Raw genomic sequence first — 23971 nt, 5'->3', positions numbered from 1 at the left:
TGCCGAGCTCTGGTCTCCACACCCCTGAGCAGGAGGAGATAAGGTATTCCTGTGGCTTATTTTTGTGTTTGCTCACGTTTACTGAGGCATGCAGCAGTTCCTGCAGCATGTCAGCAACCTGCGCAGGTGATGGAGTGGTCAGACCTGTGTGGCACTGGCTTGGCACCACTGCCTCCTGCGTTAGTGGTACTTCACTGGTTGTTCAGAAACACGCTTTTGTGGCTGTTTCTAAGGTCAAATTCTTCGATACTGACCCCTCTGCAGCTTCACCCTGGCATGGTTTGAGCACTAGCTATGGCACACTGCCTGCACGGACGGGGCACAGAGGTGAGCACTTTCTGCCAGGCTGCAGCAGAGGTGGAACTGAGGGACCGAGACAGCCCTTTCCTCGATGCAACCAGGCTGATTCTCAATGCAAACAAGCCCTGCTTCTGTCTGATGCAGGCACGGTAGCTCTGGGCACCTTGAGGTGCCCGTTTCTAGCCAGGTCCTGCTGTAGCACAAGCTGTTTGGGTGGGGAGGTTTTTCCTTTGACCACTTCCAGGCAAAATGGGTATTTCAGGAGTGTGCGACTGCAGAGGACATGGCCTGATGGCAGATGTAGTCCCTTCTGGTCCTCCAGCTTGAAGGGAGGAGCTCAGGGCTGCTGCTGGCTCCCCATTGCTGGGGCTGTGCACCCCAAAACACGCCAAGCCCCATGCTGCGGGGCCAGCGCATCTTGTCAAGGTGGGGGCACACACGTGCGAGTCCTTCCTTCTGTGCATTAGCAGAGGAAATGCTGCCTCGTATGAATTTACATATGACTTGGCAAAATGTATGTTTGTGTCATTTCTGCAAGAGCAGCAGCCAGTTCTGCTGCTTACACATCGTGGCGGTAATAGAGGTGCTTGAGTTATAGTGAAACTTATTTCATTTTACAGCTCCTACAGCGTTAACAGATGTACAGGCGTCTGATCCAATCATGCAGCAAGAGATTTTGGGGCCAGTTCTTCCAGTTTTGACAGTGTGTAAGCTAGGAGCAGCCATATATTTTACAAACAAGAATAAACGACCCTTAGCAACATATGTCTGTGCTGGCAGCTCCAACGTAATCATAAATAAGGAACCCTGCTAGGCAGGAATGTATCTGGGCTCTGCATACGGTCAGTATGGACAAAGCATCTGCCTTCCTCCCATTATATTAATGAGGTGCAGGCACTGGAATCCCTATGCTGTATGGCTAGATTTGCTGGGTGGGGACAAAGGACTTGGAAAAGCAAACCCAGAGCAACGGAGCTTTATTTGTTTTAAAGCCTGTATTTCATTTCAGAGACATTTCACTCCTGCTGTCTCACCAGGCTCTCACGCATTACTGCACGCTGCTCCGTGATCGGTAGGAGATGCCAGCTTGGCCACGCTGGAACTTCTTCACTGAACTGGTGCACAAGGTCCCTGCTTCAGCCTCAGTGTCCCCACACCCCTGGCCTCTGCTCCCAGCCCAGTGCAGAGGGTGCGCTGGGGCCCGAGGATCCAAGCCTTGCTGCAGCTTAATGGCAAGCAGCTCCCCTGCGTACCGCGGGGACAGGATTCAGGACAGAAAGGTCCCTTTTACACCGCCGAGCACTGTACGACAAGGTGGTGAAGCAGAGGACAAACACTGCGCGCTGTGACCCCTCCAAGGGCTGAGCATGGCCCCTGCAGAACTCTGCTGAGCTGCAGCAGCGCGTGGGGCTGGGACCACGCTCAGCCTGAGCTCTGCTCGCTCCTAAATTCAAGCCCTGGCCCACTGTGCCTGCTTAACTGAAACAACAGGGTCACCCCAGACACCAGCCTGCCTCCGTTTCAGCCCCACAAAAACAATTGCACAGACGTCTTTGGGTAGAAACGGAACGGGAGGGAGCTGGAAGCTGAGTGCACCCTAATAAATTTAATCTCTATATCATGTTTAAGTGTAGTAGCTAAATTTATTTCTCTTTGCAATCAAAACAATACTAGCTTTGGTCCCAAAACAGTAGTGAGATTTCTTCCCCCCAGCTGGAAAAGAAGAAAATACTATAAATCCATCCCGGAGCTGATTTATATAGCATTCATGAAGAATTTATATTGCAAAGAATTTTATTCAATTAAACTTGAAAAGCCTCTAGATTCCTAAGGTTCAATAGTGATCACTGAGACAGAGCTATCATAAAACTGGATGGCCTGTCTGGAGCAGGCATTGAGAAAATGTCTGATGTGACATTGCAGCTGACGGTACAGTCCAAATCAAGAGCATTTGTCATTGGGATGTGTTACAGGCTAAGGCTTGGAAAATTACTCTGTGAAAAATGTGCATTAACAATAGGCATGAAATATCTGTTTAAAAAAAAAAAAAAAAAAAAAAAGGGTGAGTAATGAGACAGCGGTATCTATTAGTGCTGGGCATTCTTCACTCTGACCCCAATCTGATTAAAAAGTTAACACAAAAGCCAGAGACTTTTTTCGGGAAGCAAGTTTCAGGTTGTTTCTACTTAACTAATTGAACAGAGCAAGCTGCATGACTGGCTTAAAAGCTCTCACCACTAAAATTGGCACCCTCAGAGCAGAGCTCTTGATGCGTGTGGATCACCTCACAGCCCACGGGTTGCCATGATGCTCCTCCATACACAGGGAAGACTTAAATGACCCCGTCTGATATGTATTCTTCCCAATCACATTTCCAAGCTGGAAGTGGCTTGGACCTGCCTGTAAAACTGTAAATGTCTGTGTTCTCTAGGCAGCGTGGGTAGCAAGGTGTTAACTCATTCAGCTGGCTGTACCGCACTTGTTTACATAGAGAATATGTTTTTTTGGCACTCTTCGGTCCATCAGGAAGCTGGAACAGAGGATGTCTTCTGCCTGCACTGCTGAAGCTCTGCATTCTGCCATCATGACAATTGCAGCCAGATTCTCTAAGGAATTCTCTAAGACTAGGACCTAGGACGTGCTCTCGTCTACCCTGTTGAGGACTCCGTGACAGTGACACTCCCGAGGTCAATGTGGCTGCTAACATGTGTGATACGAGCCCCTTTGGGTGCTAGCCTCTCTCTTCCACCTCTAGCTGTCAGCTGAGGAGGCACCAAGCCCCTGCTACTCCTCACAGCCCCTTTATCTGCAAATTTAGTGGCTTGAGTCACCCCTAGTAGATAGATACTCAAACTAAACGAGGGCTCTACTCCTTCAGCTGGTACCTGCATCCAGAGGGGGATGCTGTGACCAAACCTGTGCGTTCAAAGGGGTGTGGAGTTAGCCCCAGCTATCTAAACTGAGCTTGACACGACCTGTATGATTTGGCCCTTCCTCCTTTAATCCCTCGATCCTGTGTGAGCCTCAGTTCCTGGCAGAGGATGCACTAGATTGTCAGCACAGACATTCTTCACATGCATAAAGAGAGGCAGCCAGAGCCAACGAATTCCTAGTGCATTCCTGTAAATCTACCCAGCTCAGCTTCAGCCAGAGCTGATGGATTGAAAGCAACTTAAAAAAGAAAAGCACGCTGGGCTCAGTATTAAAGTATGACAGTTAAGGGCCCTTTGGTACAAGTAAATCACATTTATTATTTCAAAGCTTGCGGACAGAGTTCCTGAATCTCTACCCAGTTGCTGTTCCATATGAGCATTATGACTTCCAAAGAGAAGCTGATTGTTTTCTCTTCTTCATTCCTCAGAGTCCTGTCAAAGCTTTTCCACAGCACCTGCCACTGCCTAGGGAAACGAAGACATTGCTCGAAAATCAGCCGTAGTTCTTTGAAGTCTCCTGCCTCAACTCCAACCCAGGGCAAGCTAACTCTGATGCCATCACTGCAGTGTCGTACAAAGGCATTTGGACAAGGCCCAGTGAACAGAAGAGCTGTGTCCCTCACAGTAGTTATGAACAAGGTCCTAGTTATTTTAAGCTGGAAGTTCTTGGCAGCTCACATTTCCAGTCCAGGCTTGCCTTCTTTCCCTTCCTTGATGGGGGAAAGCAGTCTGCTGGATTTAGCTTCCCATGATCAAGGAAAGAAACATCCCATCTCCCAGTTACGGTTCAGGCTTTATATATATTTTCTCTTCCTTCCCTTCCTTCATTGCAGCGTAACGCGCCAAAACGAAGAGATAGTCGCTCAGTCTGGAAACCAAGGGAAAGAGCAATGAAACCGCTTCTCACACCAGGTGTGTTCGTATCCAGCAATGCACAACTACACAGCAAATCACTCTGATTACAGCACAAGAACTGCAGGTGAAGGAAGGCAGAGACCACACGAGAAAAGATTTCCAAAATGGCCCTCGTTAAGAAAGCTGACTACCCCCTCAGCCCTGCAGCAGTGCCTGCAAACATACAGGCCTTGCAAGAATACTTTCTCAACAAGCTGCTTGTTGAAACTTCAAACATCTTATTCTAGAAGGGAAGCTTCTTGAGAAGTAAAACCCCACCACTTTATCCCAAGACTAAGGGAACAACATGAGGCACGCTTCAGTAGTATAGAGCAAGGCTTTGGGATTTGGGTTTTGTTTTTTTTTTTTACCTGTTTAAATATTTGGCCACGTTTGGATCTGCTTCTCCTGCTTGTACTAAAGGAACCACGCTAGAAAAAGAAAAAAAATTAGTGTATTTAGCTTTGTAGTTCTTGAATGCACAAAGGACTGCGATGCACTGGAGCACCAACCTTCACACCACAACCTCACCTGAAGTCCCCATTCTAACTCTCCACGGCAGGTGTGAACGCTGTTTACTTCCCCAAGGGGAATGTGCGGTGGCTAAATGATGCAACTAATTTTTGTAATGGCTCCCCTCCTCTAAAGGATACTCATTAGTGGGTATCACTCAACAATAGGAGTAGTTTGCAGGATAATGGTCCTTTTCTGCAGGTAAACAGGGACCCTTTTGTTGAGGGCACAGAGCTGTTCCTTGCCTCCTGACTGGTATACAGCTCTTTCTAGCTTTCTTTTGACAAGAAAACACTGACTGTGATTAGTTTTTTTTAAGATCATGCTGCTCCAGTGTATCTTGTCAGAGTAGCGATTCTCACAGCAGAGCACATCCACAAAAACATCTTCCTGCACATCAGCAGCTGCAGTAAAGAATCCCCCAGCAACTTAGAACTGCTGATGAGCAGGTTCAGGCTAAGACAAGAGACTTTCCGTGGAAGTGATTTACATAACGAGCAGGCAAGAGTTGGCTTCTACGGACCTTACCAGGGGAGTTTTCATCTCCAACAGAGAAGTGAGACAAGGTAGGTGCGGGCAGTAACATCTTAAGCCACTACAAGCTTCCCTGCCAGTGCCCCAGCTTCCATGTGTGCTAGCCTACAAAATACATTTAGCAAACCAGATAGGAGCTGAACACGTAGATGCATCTCAGTGTAAACCTGTCTGTTCTTTCTGAAGTTCTTAGCTGGAATGACCCAGTTCAGGGGAGGAAAGAGAGACTTGCTTTTTGCTGACTGCACTCCTGGAATTTGACTAATACAAACATACAAAGCTCAACTCGAGCTCTAGCTGAGTGCGATACAGCTACGGTTGATTGCCCTGACTGCAACAACTTGCTATCATTGCAGCATTCTGATCACCTTTTATCAATTTTATTCTGTTACACTACAGCCAACACTCACCACCTTTCAGCTCTGCGGCAGACAGCTCGGGAAAAATGGAGAGCAGCACTGCTTTTACCTCCTGACTGAAACAACAATGAAACAGCGCATCAATGTCTGCTAACAACAGATACAGCCATCCACCTTATTGTGTAACTGCAGCAAAGCTTATCACATCTCACACAGGCGTACAACTGAGCCCTGTGTTACGGCTAGGCAACTGGGAAGAGGTATCTCAATGCAGTAGGATGGGGAAATTTAACACAACTGGGTCCTTCTCTCTGTTTTTCTTTTGCTGTTTGTCCATGCAAATAACGGTCTCAGAACCTGCTTTCCCACAGCAAGTGGTAGAGCAGATTCACCCCAACAAAGAGAGCCTTCCCTAGTCAGTGAAAGGCATAAGCAGTACCTACTGGCAAGATGAAAGATCTGAGTGGAGGAAGCTGCTCAGAGTAACTGTCAATCCACTGCTCCAGCTCCAGAACCGGCTTCTCACTAAAATACGTTCGTTCTACAGAGGGAAAAAGAGGAATCAACTAAAAGAAATGCAGAAGTGATTTGGTCTGCTGTCATATTTCTTGGATCAGTAAGCCCTAAGGAAGCATCCCAAAAAAATCCTCCTGCTACAGCAGGGCTGGCTCCCCATTCAGCAGCTGAGGATGGGTGTCAGCGTTGGGGCAGCACCTCAGACCAGCTTGTATCGCTTGAGTCACAGGAACGCAGCAGCCTGTGGGGCCATGCGTGACTTCATTCAGCACCCAGACACGCACTGCGGAGCAGCCCTCGGGTAGCTCTACCTACCACATACTGGAACAACCTCCCCATTGCCAGTCTAGAAAGACAGCTGTGATTCAAGAAACGTTATCCCAGGAAAGATACTGTGGGGCTTACTTAAATGAGCCCCTCTGGCTGAGGAGAGAGGTGTCGCGATGTTGGAGCCCACATCCTGCAGCATACACTGGACCTAGATGTGGCAATCAGGACAAAAATAAGAAGCGCTTTCATTAACCAGCCTTTGATGCTCCCGTAGAACTGCAGCAAGATCTGGGAGGCGACAGCTGGTTGTGCTGATTAAAGAAGATCCTACCCTTGTTGTTCATCATCCCCCAGCCTGCTGGCAGGGGGGATCAGATAAGTGCTCCCTAATTGCTTTATGAGAAGCCAGATTAGCACATGTACTTGTTTTCACTGGCACATTAAACCACCCTGGCTGACTTTGCAGAAAGCAGGCTGGGGAGTGCTCACATAATCCCTTTGCTGGTAGGACACCAAACCAGTAACCTCTGGAAGAAAAGCAGTGACAAACAGCTGCAGACAGCGCTGGCTTGATGTCACGTCCACTTCCAAAATGGGCATCTCTCCATAGTCCGGGATACTTAAAGAGACTGTCTGGTAAAGCTTTTTAAAATCTCTGATTATAGCTCCTTCTGCATTCTTGTGCACAGCACAGCTAATTACCAAAATTCACAGACTGCCACAGTGGAACACATCACCCGCCTTCATGCCCACGTGGTTACTTTGCCCCGACTTCAAATCTGAGGCTATGGGACAAGACTTGTGTCCATAACCATGTATAGTAACAGGTCTGAATAAACCTAGTGATATGTTTGTCTGCCCCAAACTAATTACCTGTTCTACCAGTTTACTTCTTGGTTAAAGAAATTTATTTAAGAGTGCAATCAAGGGTCAGAGTCTTAAATATTTATTTCAATACTAAATTTATTAAATTCCTGCGTGTCAGCGGGAACATTGTGTCTAAATGTTAAGAGTTTAAGAATACATTTCAATAGCACAGATGTGACTACAATGGGTGAGGATTATCATTAATACTCACTTTGTGAAGCTGCTCAACAAACGTGTGGCCCTTTTCACTACTAAATTCACCAGCAAGCCTATGTTAAAAAAAAAAAAAAAAGAAAAGAAGAGTTAGCTGGAAATTAAAAAAATGACTATGATTGTATATGTGTTTTTCCTAAGGAAATTTGGCCACTCCTGGCTGTCAGTGCCACCCTCAAGAGAAACCCGGGCACAGCGTATCCTGATGGGTGCTGGGAGCGCGGCTCTGCACAGAGGTGCTGCCCCAAGACCCCCCGCAGCAGGGGGCTGGGGTGTGTCCCCAGGCCCTTGGGCACGGGGAGAGGGGGGAGCGGTGCGGCCTGCCCGGGGCCAGGGCTCCCGCAGACCACGGCAGGCCACGGCTGGGCCTCCGCGGCGGGCCGGGCTGCGGGGACAGGGGGTTACCCGATGGCCGAGCTCAGCTCATCCGTGGCTCCCAGGGCCTCGAAGATCTGGTCGCCCTTCGGCCTCCGCTCGCCGGTGAAGGTGCTGGAGAAGCCTTTGGGAAGGGCCCGGGGGCGGCGCTCAGAGGCCGGGACCGGCCAGCGGAGCCACGGGGGTCGGGCCGGGCTCTGCCCCGAGGTCCCCCCCTCGCCGCCCCCGGGCGCTACCTGCGTCTCCCGTCCTCGTGTAGATCTTCGGGGCCCGGTCGCTGCGGGGGCCGCGGGCGGGGGGGGGCGCCGTCGGGGCTGTGGGGGCACAGGTCGTGAGAGGAAGCACCGGGCCCTCCCCCGCCGGGCCTACCCCGCCGGGCCCCCGGCCCATCCCGGCGCTCACCTACCTGCCCGCCCCGCTGTGCTGCCACCGCCGCCCCGCCGCCAGCAGCCCCCGCAGCCCCCTGCCTGCCGCCCGCCGCAACATCCCTCCCGGCCGCCGTAGCCGCCGCCGCCGCCCCCTGACCCTCGCCGGCCGCCGTCCCTCCCTTCGCCCCCGCTCGCTGTCACCCCAGTGCCGCACCACTCCGCACCGCCGCCTTCCCATTGGCCTTTCCGATGTCCCGCCCTCGCAAGGATCCCGACTATTGGTTCGAGGATAAGGAGGGTGGGGCAGAGCGCGGCTCCCATTGGCGAGCGGGGCTGTCAGTCCGCGTGGTTGGAGTTAGGCGGCTGAGTCGGCGGTGGCGGCTTTGCGGGCGATGTGGGAGCGGAGCCTGCTGCTTTCCGCCCCGGGGAAGGTGATCCTCCATGGGGAGCACGCCGTGGTGCACGGCAAGGTAAGGAGCCTGCCGCCGGCTCCCGGGGCTCCGGCCCGGCTCCCCTGGCTCCGGCCCGGCTCCCCTCAGCTCCCCTGACGCCGCTCCTCCTTGCCCGTAGGTGGCCTTGGCCGTGGCGCTGGACCTGAGGACCTTCCTCCGCCTGCGGCCCTGCGGTGAGGGCCGGGTCCGCGTCCGCCTGCCCGGCGTCGGCGTCGTGAGGAGCTGGGAGACCCCCCGCCTGCAGGCCCTGCGGAGGGGGTTTGCAGGCAAGCGCTGGGAGGAGGAAACCGCTGCCCCTGTGTCCGTGGGGCTCCCGGGCCTGCTCGGTGCCCTCTGGCTGCGCCGCAGCGTTGGTTGTTGCCCCTGCAGAGCGTCGCTCGGCCTTGCCTCTGACCACGCGCAGTGTGTGTTTCACTACTGGGTCCCTGCACGCTGCCGGCTCAGGCACGCACGCTCCCTCCCTCTGCCTCTTCTGACCTGCCTGATGCTCTGGGACCCGAGAGTGGCCCTTGCCCTGGCTGTGTCCTCCTGGTTCAGGTTCCTAAGGGCTTGTTCTAGTACTGCTGTGGCTCAGGCAGTGCTGTAATACATACAGGAGCCAGCCGGGGACCACATCCAGGTGTATTACCAAATCTGGTCTGAGTTGAGAGCTCTTGGGGATGGCAGGGATACAGGGCCTGTTTTCCTGCCCCTTTGCCAGCCCTCACTGGAACTTTTGCAGCATCTTATGCTGGGTGCGGTCCCTGACTGATGGTTGTGCTGTTTCCCTCCAGAGCAGCTGGCATTAACTCTTGTGATCCTCATGAGCACCGTTTGCTTAGCAGAAGACAGAACAAAGTCTGCTGAGTCGGAGCATTGGTAACCTCTCTCGGCACTGACCAAAAGTTCTCTTATGCTCTGCCTGCTCCTGGCCATTTGGAGTCCAGACTTGTGTGAAACACATCAGAATATCCCTTCTGGTGATGGATGGGTGCACTGGGAAGTGTAGGCAAGGAGGCAGTTGCTATAATACAACTTAGGTGTGAAATGTAGAAACACTGGGTTTTCGGAGTGACTAGTGGAGATTTTGCTTTTATTTTATCATGAATCCTTAGGTAGAAAGTTTGTAGGTGAAATCTGAAATTGGCTCAGTCTGTTTCTGCCCACTGTAACAGGAGATGTTGTTCTTCTATATACTACTTTCAAGTTTAACAGTTTCCTGGTTTCTAAGTGTTAAATTTTTCCCTGCTTGCTTCCATAGCTGACTTTGATGAATCTAAGTCCCCCAGCGTAGAACAGCTGGATACACTGAAAGAGTTTGCTGGAATCGCTGCTGGAGCCTCAGCTCCCGAGAGCCTTGCTACTCTTGCCTTTCTTTATATGTGCCTGGCTATTTCGGCTAAGTATGGGTAAGGCTATCTTCCTGCCCCAAAATCAATATGTTATCTTGAGTGTTGTTCACCATTAATTGCTTCTACAAGGTCACAGGAAGAAATGAAATCTTTGAGGCAAAATAAGAAATTACAAGGAATCTCACTTTATTTAGGTTCTGAGTGCCTCAGAAGACACTTTTCAGAGCTGAGCTGTTTGGTGGGTGGGGTGCCCCAAGGAGGTGGGCTGGGAATCATCTGCTCTCATTTAGGCATCCGGCTTTGAGGTGCTTAAGTTGAAGCAGTTCATCCTGCTGTTCCTGCACAGTCAACAGAAGCAGGCACAGACATCCCTCCCTCCAGCAGACAGCTCATTTTATCCTGGCTCAGGTTAGGAGAACTGCTGCAGAAATGAGCTGTGAATTCATTGTCTGAGCTAAGTCTGATTGCTCCTGTGGGCTGAATCTCCCTAAAAATAGGAGAACTTGGGGTAAATGCAGCTCAGAGCTGTTCATGTTTCTAAACTTGACCGATACTGTTGATGATACCAGTGTAAGTTACTGGACAGGTGCTCGGGGTGATGTTGGATACAGCGCTGCTTGCTATTTAAAACAAAGTAGAACCTGATTTCAATATTCATAGCAAAGAAATCAAAGGTTAAAGAATTACCATGTGTAGCTGCATTGTGTTTTGCTTTGCAGTCTCTGAGTTGCTTGGTGATAGCACTGGGGCTGTCATCAACCTGCTCCAAAACCATCAGTTCGTAGTCCGTGTCACTCACCAGCCAGTGAAAAGGTCCTGGGTTTGATACTGGGGTCTGTAACACAACCCAGATGCATTTGGTGGAGAAAAGGGGCACGTGGGCACAGATATGTGCATCTTTAATCTTCCCCATCAGCTTGTCGCTCCAGTGGGATGTAACTGCAATTATGGATTTGGGATATTTATGCTTCATTTAGAAATACATTTAAAATCATGTTTACAACAATCTTTGAAGGGTCTCTTTATGGTGCTGCTCAAGTATTTGGTTACTAAGTGCCCCTGCTAGCAGCTTGACAAGCTGTGCTAATCATAGATCCAATTCAGCAAGGCTTTGTTCTAGTACAATAGCTTAGCAAGGCTACTCAGCTGTGCTAACTGAGCACTCGTGAAGCCCGTGTGCCTCCGATGCGATGCGTATGCATGTGCTGATGTTGCCAGTTTTTGTCTAGCTTTTCCTGCGATCAGTCCTAATTGGCATCTTTTGCCTTTGAAATGTTGTCTCAAGATGGAATTCAAGGTCGTTGTGTTAGATCCTGTATGTTTGTGTTTCAGAGATGTTCCGAGCGTGGACATACTGGTGTGGTCTGAGCTGCCCACGGGAGCTGGGCTGGGTTCAAGTGCCGCCTATGCTGTTTGCTTGGCAGCGGCCCTGCTGACAGTGTGCGGAGCCATCTCGTGCCCTCTGAAGGAGGGAGAGTCCACAGCCAGGTAACGCACTGAGGAAGTGTCCCAGCTTTGATTGCATGGCCTGGGGCGGCTCTGCTGTGCTCTCTGTCTTTCCTTCTAGCTGCAGAAATTCTGGTGCTGGCACCTCTCTTGATCTCTCTAGCCGACTCCTGGGCTGTGGCCGCAGCAGCAGCCCTCTGAGCCCAGCTCCTTTCCTTTCCTCTCCTATCGCTGCCGTGTGTTTCCAGCAGCAGAGACGTGCCCTGTCGCAGGGCTCTGACCTGTGAATCCTGTGTTTGCAATTTGCTTCTCCTGGTAAAAGCAACTGGATGCAGAGACTTCATAAAACTTCCACCCTTTCGCTTGTCTAGTGTAAGACAGATATATTATTTTTTTTAAAAAAAAAAAGCGCTTTATTTTGCCAAGCAAAAAAACCACACACACTCTGATGTGGCATTTTTTTTAACCTCTATTTCCTCTCTGTCCCTGAGCATCTTCCAGTTTTTGCTTTGAGTCCTCAAGGAGTTGATCCTTTCTGGGGTTTGTGCATTTTCATGATGATTTTTTTTTTTCTGCGTGTGGTACATTTCCTGCTGATCTCCTGCCTGAGCTTCCCCTTTATCAGTGGCTGGTGAAAGGGAGTTTCTTTCCTCCTGCCATTGGGTTGCTTTCCCGTGGAGTTCAGTCTTGAAAAACTGGTTTGCTCTGCTTAAAGATGCGTATCACAGCTGGAGCAGCAGAACCCTCTATTGTGTGCTTCGTGCCAGGTGCAACCTTTTATGGTTGGCTTCTGTGGTTTTTGTGGGGGTCTAAAAGTGAGACAGCAAGAGGGGGTAGCTCTGTTCTGCTGCAAAACCTGGTTTTGCAGCCTGACCCAGAAGCACGTTCTTGGAGTAGAGCAGTTTGTACACCCTGCTCAGGCAAATCTCCCAAATAGTCACACAGCACGAGAAATAAAAGGCCAGTTCCAAACCAGGCAATGAGCAGTGAGGATGTCTTCATTCCCTGCTCGTACTTCTTAGCTTCAGCTTGAATACAGTGTAACTTTTTTTTTTTCTTCCAGCTGGCATGCAGAGGGTAAGTGAGAGATGGGGGTGTCAGACTTCAGAAGGTTTTTGCTTAACGTCGCAAGAAAAGAACAGCGTGATATAATGACTCCTGTGTAGAGAAGAATCGCAGCCTCTCAAAGAGGATTAAAAACAAGTGGTTTACAGCAAACTGCGCTTCTATTTTGAGTAGCGGCGGTGTGAGCTGTTTTTCTGAATGCTTCACAGATTAAATATTGGCAAGTGAAATGAAAGGTGTGTGGAGATGGATAAAGACATTCAGCTGAGGCCCAGGGAAGCGGGGGAGTTAAAGGAAGCAGTTTCCAGGTAGCTCTCAGACCTTCTGTCTTGCCTTAGTAGTGGTCAGTGACCATTCTCATTATTTCATATAAGACTATGTGACGCTTTCCAAAAATCTGTGTTTGTGCCTCTGCTCCATCACGTAATACCTGTTCTGGGCCCCGTATTCTAAAAACCTGTCGAATGCACGTTCTCGCTGCACCAAGCACCAGCTCTGATCTCTGTGGAGCATCCCCGATGCTGGGGTATCCGATGCTACCATACATTAGGCCATTTGAACGGTGGCTTGGAACAGGCGCTGTGTGTCTGGACCGCAGAGCAATCCGAGCGGTGTGGCAGGGGAGGATCAGAGACGTGTATTTGTGTGCCTGTGCCAGTCTAAATTCGTTACAGCAAGGAGGGGGAGGGCTGGCTGGCTCCCTGTGGGTGTTGAGCTTCCCTTGCAGTGACAGAGTTTGAGAGAGTCCTTCAGTGTGGAAGTGAGTGGGTTTGAAATAGACTGGTGAGTTCTGAGGGTGGGTGCATGGGTGTGTGCCTTGCAGGCCCAAAGCAGTGGCGTGTTGAGAGGCGCTGGGAGAGAAATCGCTGTGGTGGAATTGCAGTCAAGTTGCAGCCAGCAATTAGACTAGACAGTTGGACTAGATCATCTCCAGAGGTCCCTTCCAACCCTGACCATTCTGCGAATGGCTTTGTAACTGGCAGCTCTGTGTTTGCTTTTTGTATTGCTACAGCCCATTAATTAGCATGTTCACTTGGGGGTCTCAACCCTTGCTGAGTCTGACCAGCACCAAACTCTTTGTGCTAGCATTTAAACTCTCAAAGCACTTACCAATTTATGTGGCTGCTTTTAAGACAACAAAGATCTGGGTTTGTGTTTTTAGCATAACACCTTCTGTATCTGCATTTGGTTCCCTTCTGTGCTCTAAGTGCCAGCACCCGGTGCAGCTTGGAAGTGTTTGGAGTTAATCCCTAAAAATGAAAGTTCTTTGCTAGAGGTGGCGTGGTTAGAACTGATTTACTTCTGACCCAGTTTGTGAGGTTTCTGCAGCTGAGCGGCTGGCAATTAGAGGCTGTATTTGCACGTGTGGAATGCAACTTTTACTGTGCTTTTCTCACATGGTGCCTTCTGCATCTACAAATACATCATCCTGCCTGTTGGTGAGCAGGATTTCAGGCCAAGATGTGTGGTAACACACAGTGTCGGGGAGGTGGGAATGGGTCTGGACTTGCATTCAGTTAAATTTGATCTTCTCTAGGCCAGGGCTAGGATCTTCTCCCTGAATCTGTTCCCTCCCTCGCTGCTGGCCTGCAGCAGGAGCACTGGGTAGTGGTTGTACCCTCCATGCTGTTTCAGTCTGAGGAGCAGTGCCAGTTCCCCTCGCAGGGCTGAATGTGTTTCTACGTGTTGCCATGCAGAGAAGTGCCGAGGGCCAGTTAGGCACTGTACACAGCGGTGCCCACTCTCCACTGAAAGAGTGCAGTGCACAGAGGGGATGTGCAGTGCTGGGGCTCTTCTTACAGCAACTGGGTACCTTGTATGGTTCCTGCCGCTTTTGTATCTCCTGTGGCTTCTGATGCTTCTCTCTGTCACTCTGCGTGTGCTGATTTTGGTTGTGTATTGGAGTAATTTTCTTGCCTTTCAGGTGGACAGAAGAAGAGCTGACTTTGATTAACAGCTGGGCCTTCCAAGGGGAACGGGTGATCCATGGCAATCCGTCGGGTGTGGATAATGCTGTTGGGACCTGGGGTATGTGTGTGTGCTTGCTGCTCCCTGGCACTGAATATGGGTGCTGAGGAGAGTGTTTCCATTCTCCACTGCAGACTGCGCATCAGCTGTGGCATCTGCTCACCAGTTTCCCAGAAGCTGCAATTCTGCAGACGATAAGTCTCGGTTGGGGTTGCTGCAGGTCGCTGAACAGAGCAGGTTGCCTCACTGTGCTGAGGTACATAGAGCAAAGGGACCAGAAACTCCCAAATTCAGGTCCCCATTTTGACCTGAGTAGAGGGACTCGATCCCTGTCTTGGTTTGCCCCATCTGTGAGCTGGGACTGGAGCCAGCTGGGGTGTTGGGGACTGGCTGCAGTAACACCAGAGATCGTCCCCCAGGCAGGTGCTGTAGAGCAGAGCCCCTGCTGCAAATAACTGATACTTAAACATTCTGGCATGAACAAAGAAACCTAATCCTGTCCCAAGGATAATGCAGTAGAAAATGCAGTTGGACAGCTGTCATTTAGTTTCAATTAACAGAGACTTCCAAGTGTTTTGGAAGTGTCCTTGGAGACTTTTAATAATCTTTCTAATGAGACCTAATCGCAGTGCCTCTGTGTAAGTAGGAGCCAAGTGAGACATTCCTTCTGGACAATGAAATTCCATGCTGAAGGACAGCTGCTGACGTGAGTGCACACGTTCAGTCCAGTCTGAAACCTGTATGCTTGGCTCTGCCCCAGGGCATCACTGCTTGATTCTCTCTCTTTTTTTTTTTTTTTTTTTCAGTAAAGATTTAATGGTGGCCAAAGTCTTTGCCTTTTAAAAAATATCTAATGTGATCCCAGAGTAGAGGAGAGCAAAGGGAAAGGCACTGGGTTAACTATGTCCGGCCAGACCCTCTCATTAAGTCAGCAGGGTTAGGCAGATTCATGCTGTCTGAGAACATGGTTCATTTAGTTAGTGTTTCTTGCAATTACTGTCATATGCTCTGGGTGAGGTTCTAAAGATGAAAGACCTTCTGTCTCTTACGACACTGTGTTATCCCTCTGCTTGCTGTGTACTGAGACAATGCATGTATTTTACTTTAGGTGGAGCCCTGAGATACCAATCAGGAAAAATCACACCATTGAAGAGGTAATATTCGAGTTTAAAAATAACACTTACATATGGTGGGTGGAATATGCCAAAGAGGCATTGGGTGGATGTTGTAGGGCATGAGGTTGATGGGGGATCACTAACAGTGTGACGGAAGGGCTCTGTAGCCAGGTTTTGCTGTAGGTGTGGGTAGCTTGAGTGTTGTCTTGGTTTGGGGTAGATGGGAACAATGAAATGTTTGGTCATTATCTGACATTAGATGAACACAGCACAAAGGATCAATATTAATTTCATGGCATTATGGGCAGCAGGAACGGATCTGCTCCTGGCAGAAAATGACATTGTGGGGAGGGGAAACTTTTTGCTTACCTGGTGCTAAGAGTGTGTGAAAACCAAGCTACAGAGACAAATCCAGGTCCTGCCTGTTCCCTCTGCCTCCTGCCAATGAAGTATAATCTGACTCCATTAAAATCTTTCACAGTGCATGAAATTGCTCTATTAGCAGTTAATGGCTACTGCTGGCTAGTCTCATAGATAGTATTTCAAAGGAAAAATTTGCTTGAAAAACATGGATTTCAGTAAATACATTACAGTCCTATTTATAGCGCTAGTACAGTTGTTCCTTGTATCCAAGAAGAACAAGCCTGAACCCAGCCAGCACTTAAGCACCTGCTTAACTTTTTTAAAACTAATGGGACTCCTTATCTTGGGTGTCTTGCTCAAATAGGTCTTTTGAGGCAGAGCAAATTGTAGCTCTCTGGGCCTTGGGAGCTTCTCGGGGACTGTGAAGGAAAGAGACAAGGAGATCTCTTGTTGCTTCCAGGGTGCCGATGCTGAAGATCTTGCTGACCAACACAAAAGTCCCTCGAAGCACCAAGGTCCTGGTGGCTGGTGCTAAGCAGAAGATCCTGAAGGTGGAGCACCTGTGTGGTCGTGGGGATGGAGATGCATGCTGGTGCAGGGTGGGGAGATAACCCTCACAAGCCCAGATCTCCTCATGTGGGACTGCAGGTCTTGCAGGGATCTCTTGGGAGATCCCTCCTGTCATCGCTGCATTCCTATCTGTTGCTATCCCAGCTGCTCTGGGAACAGGGCTTCAGCTCACCTCCTCCCTTTCTCCAGTATTAACAGGGCTTGCCACAAAAATCACCAGTGTGCAACCACAAAAAGAATAGTTCCTTCCTATGGCCTGTTTCCCTCTCCTCTTCCGTTTTCTGCAGGTGGGAGCAACTTACCCTTGCCCTGCTCTGCAGTGGCTTTTTCTGTGAATGAATAGCCCAAATGGTGTGAGGAATAGTTTAGCTCAAAGGGGCTGGGGCTGGGTTCATCACAGTGGTATTGGAAGAGTAGCAAGCACTCTTCTCATGTCTTGCCTTCCCCCGTTCTCAGTTCCCTGCCATAATGAACCCGGTGCTGGACTCCATTGATGCAATTTCTCAGGAGTGCCAAAGTGTTCTGGAAGCGATGCCTGAAAATCCATCACCAGAGTATTACCCTGTGCTGGAGGTAAGGGGCTTGTTCGCCAGTATTTTTAGACACTGTTACTGTTGAACATCAAAACGTCATTTAAAGAACATTAAGTCTAAGAAAAAAATTGATAGCAGGAAATGTTCAGTTCTCAGTGAAACCATGGTCTGTGTGCGCTGCTTTTAATGCCCTTCCTGGAGCCAAGGGAGAGAAAACGCTGCTGGTGTCTCTCCACAGCAGTGCACAGGGAGGGAGGGAGCGGGTCTGGTGCTTTGTGGACCTGTAGCTCTGGAGGTTTTGTTTCCCTTCACTAAGAAACATGGCGTGAGTTCAGGCCAAGATGCTGCCTCCCTGCGCCACAGGCCAGGCACGCTCGTTCTGGCAGTCACTGCCTGTGAAGCAGCTGCTTTGTCACTGCCAAGGCTGGAGCGAAGAGCAGAGAGCCCAGCAGCCACTGGTTTGTGATGGACTGGTTACGAGCCAGCTCCCATTGCTCTGTGCTCATCCTGGCTCCAGAGAATAACAGAGTTGTGCCCAGAGCTGACCTGACATTGATGCATGAGGTGCATACAAAGATCTGTGTTTGTCTTGGCGTTGTTCAAAGTAGGAGAGGCTGCTGTGGTGGGGAGAAACGCGCTTCCAAGTGGAAGAAGTTCTTTGCAGTGCTGAGTGCGCTGTAATACCGATTCGTGCAACCGTGGGGTAAGGATGCGTGGCAGTGTCCCAGCTGAGGCAAACCTGGCCTGGCTCTGGATGCCAAGTGACTTGGACGATCGAGAACCATTTGGTACCGGCAGTGCAGTTCCTTGTTGGCACCTGGCTCCCTCCCTTTGGTTCTCCTGTGAGGGCTTGTTTGTCCTTGCTCTTGCTGGTTGGTTGTCCCCTCCACAGCTGTGGCATGCTGCAGAGGTGCAGGAGAGGCCTCTGGGGTGGGACGGGGAGCTGCTGTCCCAGCTCAATCCGTGGCAGCAGCGTAGGGCCACTCTGTTAGCAGATGCTTGGTACAACCTTCTCTTTGCTTCAGGCTGTTGCACCTCACTGCTTGTGGGTGAGCTGCTGCTGAGGCTGCAGCAAGCACGGGAGGGTCTTCCATGGGATTCGTAGCAAAGTCCTTCTGCTCCCTTTGCACCAAGGGAGTGGTGGGTTTCTGTACCCATCAGGGTGGGCTGACCCTAATGAGGGCTGAGCTGGCATCAGCTGGGAGAGATCCAGAGGCTGTCTGCAGCACAACTTCAGACAATTCTTCTCCACCTTAATGCCGTATTGCTCAGGCTGTCGGAAACATTGGGGGACAGGGAAGAGGAGGGATAATTTGAAGTGTGCTTCGAGATCCTCACGTGAAAGATGTCAAAACAGCCTTGTATACAATGCCTGGGAAGCAGCACTGCAGTGAGCAGCTTTCTGTCTTGAATCTGTTGTTTTGTCTTGTGCTTGAAGAGCCCACAGAGGCACAGTTGATTATATGCAGCATATATATATATATATTTGGCTGTTTCTGAAATGTGCAGTTCTGGACAGCAGTGTATTTGAACCATCGAACTAGTCTACTGTGTCATAAGCTGTCATCCAATTCCTGGCAGATTTTGGATCAGGAGATGACAGGTGTCTTGGATCATCATAGGCAGTGCTGTGCCCTCACTCAGGCATATAAAGAGGGCTCTAGATGGACGTCTGTCCAACCCAGCACAGAACTTGTGATATATGCGCTCTGCATGTGACTGGCTAATTCGCCTCCCCACATCTGTTTAAAGGCAGTACAGGAATGCTCTGGGGTACAGAAATGGAGGGGGGAAGAGGGATTATTTCTGCATAGTGTTGGCAGGAGACCTGTGTGGAGCTGAGGGAAGGTGATGTGACTGACACCTGCCATGCTGTAGCATGGCTCCCGCTGCTCCCTGTGTGCAGTGTTCTTCCTGGCTTGCCACAGGCAGGGAAGCACTTGGTGGTGTTTGCTGGTGGAGGGAGCCACAGGGTTCCTGTTAGGGAACCTCTCTGGGACTGCTCCCATCTCAGCTGGCTCCCTGCTTGTGACACCCTCTGGGATAGTGATAGGAACAGCTGCCACACGCCTGGGAAATGATCAGGTCAGGGTGTCAGACCAGCCTTGTTGAGAATGAACTTTCTCTGCTGATGGTGCTGATGAGCTGGAAGGGCACTGCAGTGCCTGGGGGCCTGGTGTCAGTTCCTTGCCCTGCTCCAGGCTCACTCTGAGGGTGGCCCAAGCACTTCCCTTTGCCCCTTAACTCCTCACCTCTAGTACTGGGAGGAGAGAAGCTGTGACCCCCACCTCTGAGGTGTTCTCCATTCCTTGGCCGTTTGGACTTTGCTGCTGTGGCAGCTTTCTCCAGGAGCAGTGGTGTTTGTGGCTGGCTGGGACAGCGTGATAGAGATGCGCTTGCAGCTCACCAGAGCCGGGCAGCTCTGCTTGGAGGGCGGCCTTGCTTGGAGAGTGGTTTGCACTGCTTTTCCCCCCCAGGGAGGACCCTCTCGACCCCACTTGAGCTGGGTGCCAGATTCCCAGCGTGGTGCTGGTGAGAGGCCCTTTGGCTCACAGCCCAGGGCCTGCCTGCGAGGAGGGAGAAGTGCTGCACAATGCAAACAGGGGGAGGTAATTTCATGTCCCCTCTCCAGCAATGCCGTTCAGGCTTGGCTGTGTCAGAAGTCCCCTGGATTTAGTTATGCTGGATGGATTGCAGAGCAGGGCAGGGTGACAGCCAGGAATGAGAGATGCTGGCTTAGTGCCCTTCCCACGGCCAGCAAGGGGGCTTGCACAGTCTCCTGCTCAACACTCGTGTGACAGGGGAGAGGTGAAGCTGTCGGGAGGCATCGGGGAGCTCTGATTTAGCACCTGAAATAAATGCCTGCTGGCAGCTTGCAGTGATCAGGATTTTCTCAGGAGGTCCAGAAGCTGTTATACCGCTGTCACTGTGGTGTGCAGCAGCAGCGCCAAGTCTTGAGGGGGACAGGGACAGATGAGCAGTGCAGAGTTCAGACTCTGGCTTTGATCTTGCTGCCCAGCGCTGCTGGGCCCTGAGACACACTGGTGGCCTAACTCCCTGCAGAAATGAGATGGCCGTGTAGAGGTGGCTGCGAAAGCAGGGCAGCTCCCCTGCACCTCGCTGGGAAGGGAATCACAGCTGTGAAGAGCCTCTGTCACAATGCATGCTCATCTCCTGTGTGTACGGTTGCTTTTAGGAACTCTTTGATATAAACCAACACCACTTAAACGTGATTGGAGCTGGCCATCCCTCCCTGGATAGGCTGTGCCGGGTGACGGCATCCCACGGCCTGCACAGCAAGCTGACTGGAGCTGGCGGGGGCGGCTGTGGCATCACTCTGCTGAGACCAGGTCAGTAACCTTCTGCTTGCCATGGGCATCTTTCCCCTGTTCCACATGACCCTGCCAGCGGGGTCAGGTTTGGGAGCCAGAAGGTTACAATGCTAGCCCTCGTAGGGCTGTAGTGGGATGTGAAGCTGTGTCACAAGTACGGGATGGCGTCTCGCAGAGCTGCCTGGCAGTGTGGTTTGCAGTGTGTGAGACAGAGGCGATTCAGTGCGTTCATTTATGTGTGTCAGACCTTCAGGGCGTTGGCCCTGTTCCAGGGGGCATGTGTTTAAACGTGCGATGTCCCGTTTCTGTCTCCCTGCAGCGGCCTAGCTGACTAACTGGCTGCTCTTGCCTTCCTCTTGGCAGACACCTCCCCGCTGACCGTGGAAGCAGCCAAGCGAGACTTATGTGCCTGTGGATTTGAATGCTGGGAGACCAATATCGGGGCCCCCGGAGTGACCCTGCACTCCTCCTCGTCTTTAAACGCCAAAGTGCTGCACGTGCTCTTGGAGAGTTAAGCTTCTGCCTCTGGCCAGACTGAGCTCTTGGCACCATATCCTCGGAGCGATAAGTTTTATGTGCCCTGATGCCTGGAAACTTCTCTCCTGCTCTCCTGTGCTGCTGAGGGCATCTAGATGTGGGTGCAGAGCCAGTTTCGGGCCTGGTTGTCGCTGGGAATGCGGGCTGCCATGAGCACCCGGCAGCAACTGCTTGCACTTGGGCTAGGTGCAAGTTTGACCTAGTCTCTGAAAATCCTGTTTTGAATTTACTTACTCAACTGCTGTGCTAATCCCAAGGGGCAGGAAGAGAGGGTCTTGGCTGGATTCCAACGTGGATAACGACACTTTGCTTGGTTCTGCTGCTTCAGGTGCATGTGGTGTCTCTTCCCTTCTCCCCTGGTGTCCTGCAAGGGTGGGCAGTGGAGGCTGGCAAGGTGGATGTGCAGAGCGCTTTGACGTTTTTGGGTGAAAAGCGTCTTGGCAGCTCAGGGCTTGACACTCAGGTCTCCATTTCTCCTGGACTGCAATTCACAGTGGAAAGGAAACTTTAAATACTCTTAAATAGCTCTTACCTGCTACTAATTGAATTAGATAATTAATATGGAAGATACAGCACAATTCTAGTGATATTACCAGTTTTCACTTTCCCATGATCTCTGCCTGGGCTGATAAGTAGGGTCCTACTCATGTTTAAGGTCTGGTTCAAACAGCTACTGTCACCTGCAAGGAGGGTGGCTGAAGGCAAGGGCAGTCTTAAAATTTTCTCTTTGCAATAGGTGTTCTGGGATCTCTCACGCCTTGGTCTTAAACGAGCATGCCCTTCATGCTGCCTGTTGTTGGGTACTTAAACTGTGCCAGGGTGGGGGGAGACTGGGGATGGAGAGGGGTCAGTGACAGAGCAAACACAAATTTGTTTTAGTTTGAAGTAATTGTTTTTAAGTAGAAAAAAAAAAAACCAACCCACCACCTTCTGAAAAGCTGACCATAACTTGCAATTGGCAAACTACAAAACCTAAATGCATTTAAACTTATTAGCAAATGTAAATGCATTTTTTTACTTCTGAAATTTTAATGAGTTGTACTATGGAACTAAAGGAAATTGGCAGGTAAGTCTCTGAAGCCAGAGTATCTTGAAGTAATAAGCTGACTCTTAGTGACTGTGGTCTCTTCTATAGCTTCCAAAGAGATTTTATCATTGTTCTGTTTGTCTGGTTTTGTTGCTGTTTGTTTGTTTTTTTTTTTTTAAGTGTAGCTCTGTTCAAGAATTGCTTCATTCAAAGCTGAGTAATAAATTGGCAGAGGTGGGGGGGAGCTTGCATTCCTCTTCCAGTACAGAAATAAAAAAAATCAAATGCAAGAAGTTGAGATGTACTAGCTGTAAAATCCTGGCATTGTGATGACCAGCTTTAGTTCACTGATCAGACATAAAACTGTCTCTGGTTTTAATAAATTGATGTTTTTTACGTGCAAAGTGTTCTTTGATAATTATGCTGGATACAAAAGGAAAAAAAGTACCTTACACTGCTTCAATAAAAACAGGTTTCAGATGCTGGGTTTCTACATGTCTAATTACAATTCCAATTTGCATCCAAGAAAGGCTTCACGCTAATCACAAGTCAGAAAGCCTGATAAATAATTTACCATTTTCTAATACAGTGTAATCAATGTGAGTATCTGGAAGCGTGTTGACTCTGTAAACGCTTAAATGTGTCTGTAGTTGCTGGCGGTTCGCACAAAGAAATGCCAAATTCAGTGTGAAGAAACTTTGCTTCAAAACAATGTGTCTGGGGTTGATCCTCATTAGCTGCTTTCCTTGGAAGATGGCCTCACAGTCACAGTACAAGTGCTGGAGGAATATGGAGGGAAAGAACAGAATAAAAATTTTGATCTGCTGGTGTAAATCATCATTAAAATGGGTGGTTGAAACAGACCACCTGACCAAGTCAGGTCGGTGCAGGGGCCTCCTGTTGCTGAGCTGCCAGTGGAGCGTTTGAGTATGCTGTCCCTGCTTTGGTTTTCTTCCAGCTGTGTCAGGGCCTTGCAGAAGGTGGAGGCCTTGGGTGCCACAGGATCCTGTGACCAGGGATGCTTTTGCCTGCAAACTTCCAGCCTTCTCTTGCCAGCCTTTGGTTCATTTGTGGGTGTGATGAAGCGTCACGGAGAAAGACGGTGGCTGAGCCTGGCAGCTGAGATGTGTGAGTCATCTGGATTGTGGTGGGGTGCAGGGGTGCAGCACCCTCCGTGGGTGCAAGCTGCCCTTCCTGGGAAGGCTCTGGCCACCCCCAGAGGTTTCCTCCTGCCTGTGCTCGTCCCGCTCTGCTCCCAGCCAAAGCGGAGGTGGGCGATGTTCCCAAGCTGGGTGAGGTTTTGTGGCAGCAACTGCCCCATCCTTGGCGCAGGAGGGTGACCCGGGGCTGGGGGCTGTGACACTCTGCTGCAGGAAGGGCACTGCCCGGCGCTGCCCGCGGGCCAGGGCGATGAGGGCAGCCAGAGCGCTGCCGGGCAGGGTGCTGCCTGCCCCGATGCCGGGGCTTTGCCAGAGCTGAGCTCTGCCTTCCCTGTGCCACAGGGACCAGAACTGCAGGAGTCAGCAGCTGGAGCCAGTCCCAGTTTGTTAGAAGTAAGCACAGATTTCACATCCATCTGTGAGCTCCCTCCTCCCCGTATTCCTCCCTGCTTGGCTCCATCAGAGGCTTCACAGGAGCCTCGCTACAACCACTGTGATAACCAGAGGGACATCTGGCACGTACCTGACCCCAGCTTTCACACAGGAACCACCTCCTGTGATTCCTTGAGCTTTGCACGCCTGCCTTGCAGCGGGGATGGGGGGGATACAGGACACCCCATCCCTGCACCTCAGGCAGCTGCGGGCAGCGGGAGCGGCTGCTCCCCCAAGACCCTCATGCCCCATGGGGGGGCAATGGGTGCAGAAGGAGGCACAGCCCTGTCTCTCCCTGAATTGGCGGTTTTAGGAACAAAAGGGAAGCACCATTTAAGCCCAGTGAGCATGTTCTCCCCACGGAGTCATCCCCTCCTTTCCCCGGCCACACCACAAACACGAGTGCTTTCCTGGCTGCGCTGCCCCGGCTGCTCTCTCTGGTCTTGTTTTACGGATGTGCAGTGGCGTAGCGATTGCTGCTGAAGGATTAGCCTGGTA

The 23971-nt window shown here is 50.6% G+C and overlaps 2 protein-coding genes across 4 annotated transcripts; one reads left to right on the top strand and one right to left on the bottom strand.

The window, feature by feature from the left end:
- Positions 1-3531: 3531 nt before the first annotated feature.
- On the bottom strand, positions 3532-8463 carry MMAB (metabolism of cobalamin associated B). The gene is made up of 9 exons (XM_040582881.1): positions 8181-8463; positions 8011-8088; positions 7805-7898; positions 7398-7455; positions 6455-6527; positions 5977-6074; positions 5585-5649; positions 4499-4558; positions 3532-4101 (listed from the first exon to the last, which is right to left on the bottom strand). The coding sequence occupies exons 1-9, from the start codon at positions 8461-8463 to the stop codon at positions 4014-4016; spliced, it is 897 nt and encodes a 298-aa protein (XP_040438815.1). The 3' UTR covers positions 3532-4013.
- A 10-nt stretch (positions 8464-8473) lies between these two features.
- On the top strand, positions 8474-22362 carry MVK (mevalonate kinase). Of its 3 annotated transcripts, none has more exons than XM_040607789.1 (10): positions 8474-8612; positions 8713-8860; positions 9835-9982; positions 11258-11413; positions 14361-14464; positions 15513-15558; positions 16343-16433; positions 16909-17025; positions 20182-20335; positions 20681-22362. In XM_040607789.1, exons 1-10 carry the CDS (start codon positions 8535-8537, stop codon positions 20830-20832), a joined length of 1194 nt encoding a protein of 397 aa, XP_040463723.1. In that variant the 5' UTR covers positions 8474-8534; the 3' UTR covers positions 20833-22362. The 3 variants fall into 3 exon arrangements, with proteins under 3 accessions (XP_040463723.1, XP_040463725.1, XP_040463731.1); XM_040607791.1 differs by having other exon boundaries at positions 20637-20736; XM_040607797.1 differs by lacking the exon at positions 11258-11413.
- Positions 22363-23971: the final 1609 nt, after the last annotated feature.

Source organism: Falco naumanni, chromosome 1, assembly GCF_017639655.2.
Source record: "Falco naumanni isolate bFalNau1 chromosome 1, bFalNau1.pat, whole genome shotgun sequence".
NCBI classification, from domain to species: domain Eukaryota; kingdom Metazoa; phylum Chordata; class Aves; order Falconiformes; family Falconidae; genus Falco; species Falco naumanni.
This window is presented reverse-complemented; position numbering and strand designations above follow the sequence as displayed.

Excerpts from the sequence above, each read along its gene's own strand:
- MMAB (XM_040582881.1), bottom strand. The coding sequence starts at position 8,463 with ATGGGAGCCGCGCTCTGCCCCACCCTCCTTATCCTCGAACCAATAGTC. Across the intron at positions 8,089-8,180 it reads CAGCACAGCGGGGCGGGCAG|CCCCGACGGCGCCCCCCCCC; the intron begins GTAGGTGAGCGC and ends GTGCCCCCACAG. Across the intron at positions 7,899-8,010 it reads CACGAGGACGGGAGACGCAG|GCTTCTCCAGCACCTTCACC; the intron begins GTAGCGCCCGGG and ends CCCTTCCCAAAG.
- MVK (XM_040607789.1), top strand. The coding sequence starts at position 8,535 with ATGTGGGAGCGGAGCCTGCTGCTTTCCGCCCCGGGGAAGGTGATCCTC. Across the intron at positions 14,465-15,512 it reads TAATGCTGTTGGGACCTGGG|GTGGAGCCCTGAGATACCAA; the intron begins GTATGTGTGTGT and ends ATTTTACTTTAG. Across the intron at positions 16,434-16,908 it reads CTAAGCAGAAGATCCTGAAG|TTCCCTGCCATAATGAACCC; the intron begins GTGGAGCACCTG and ends CCCCGTTCTCAG.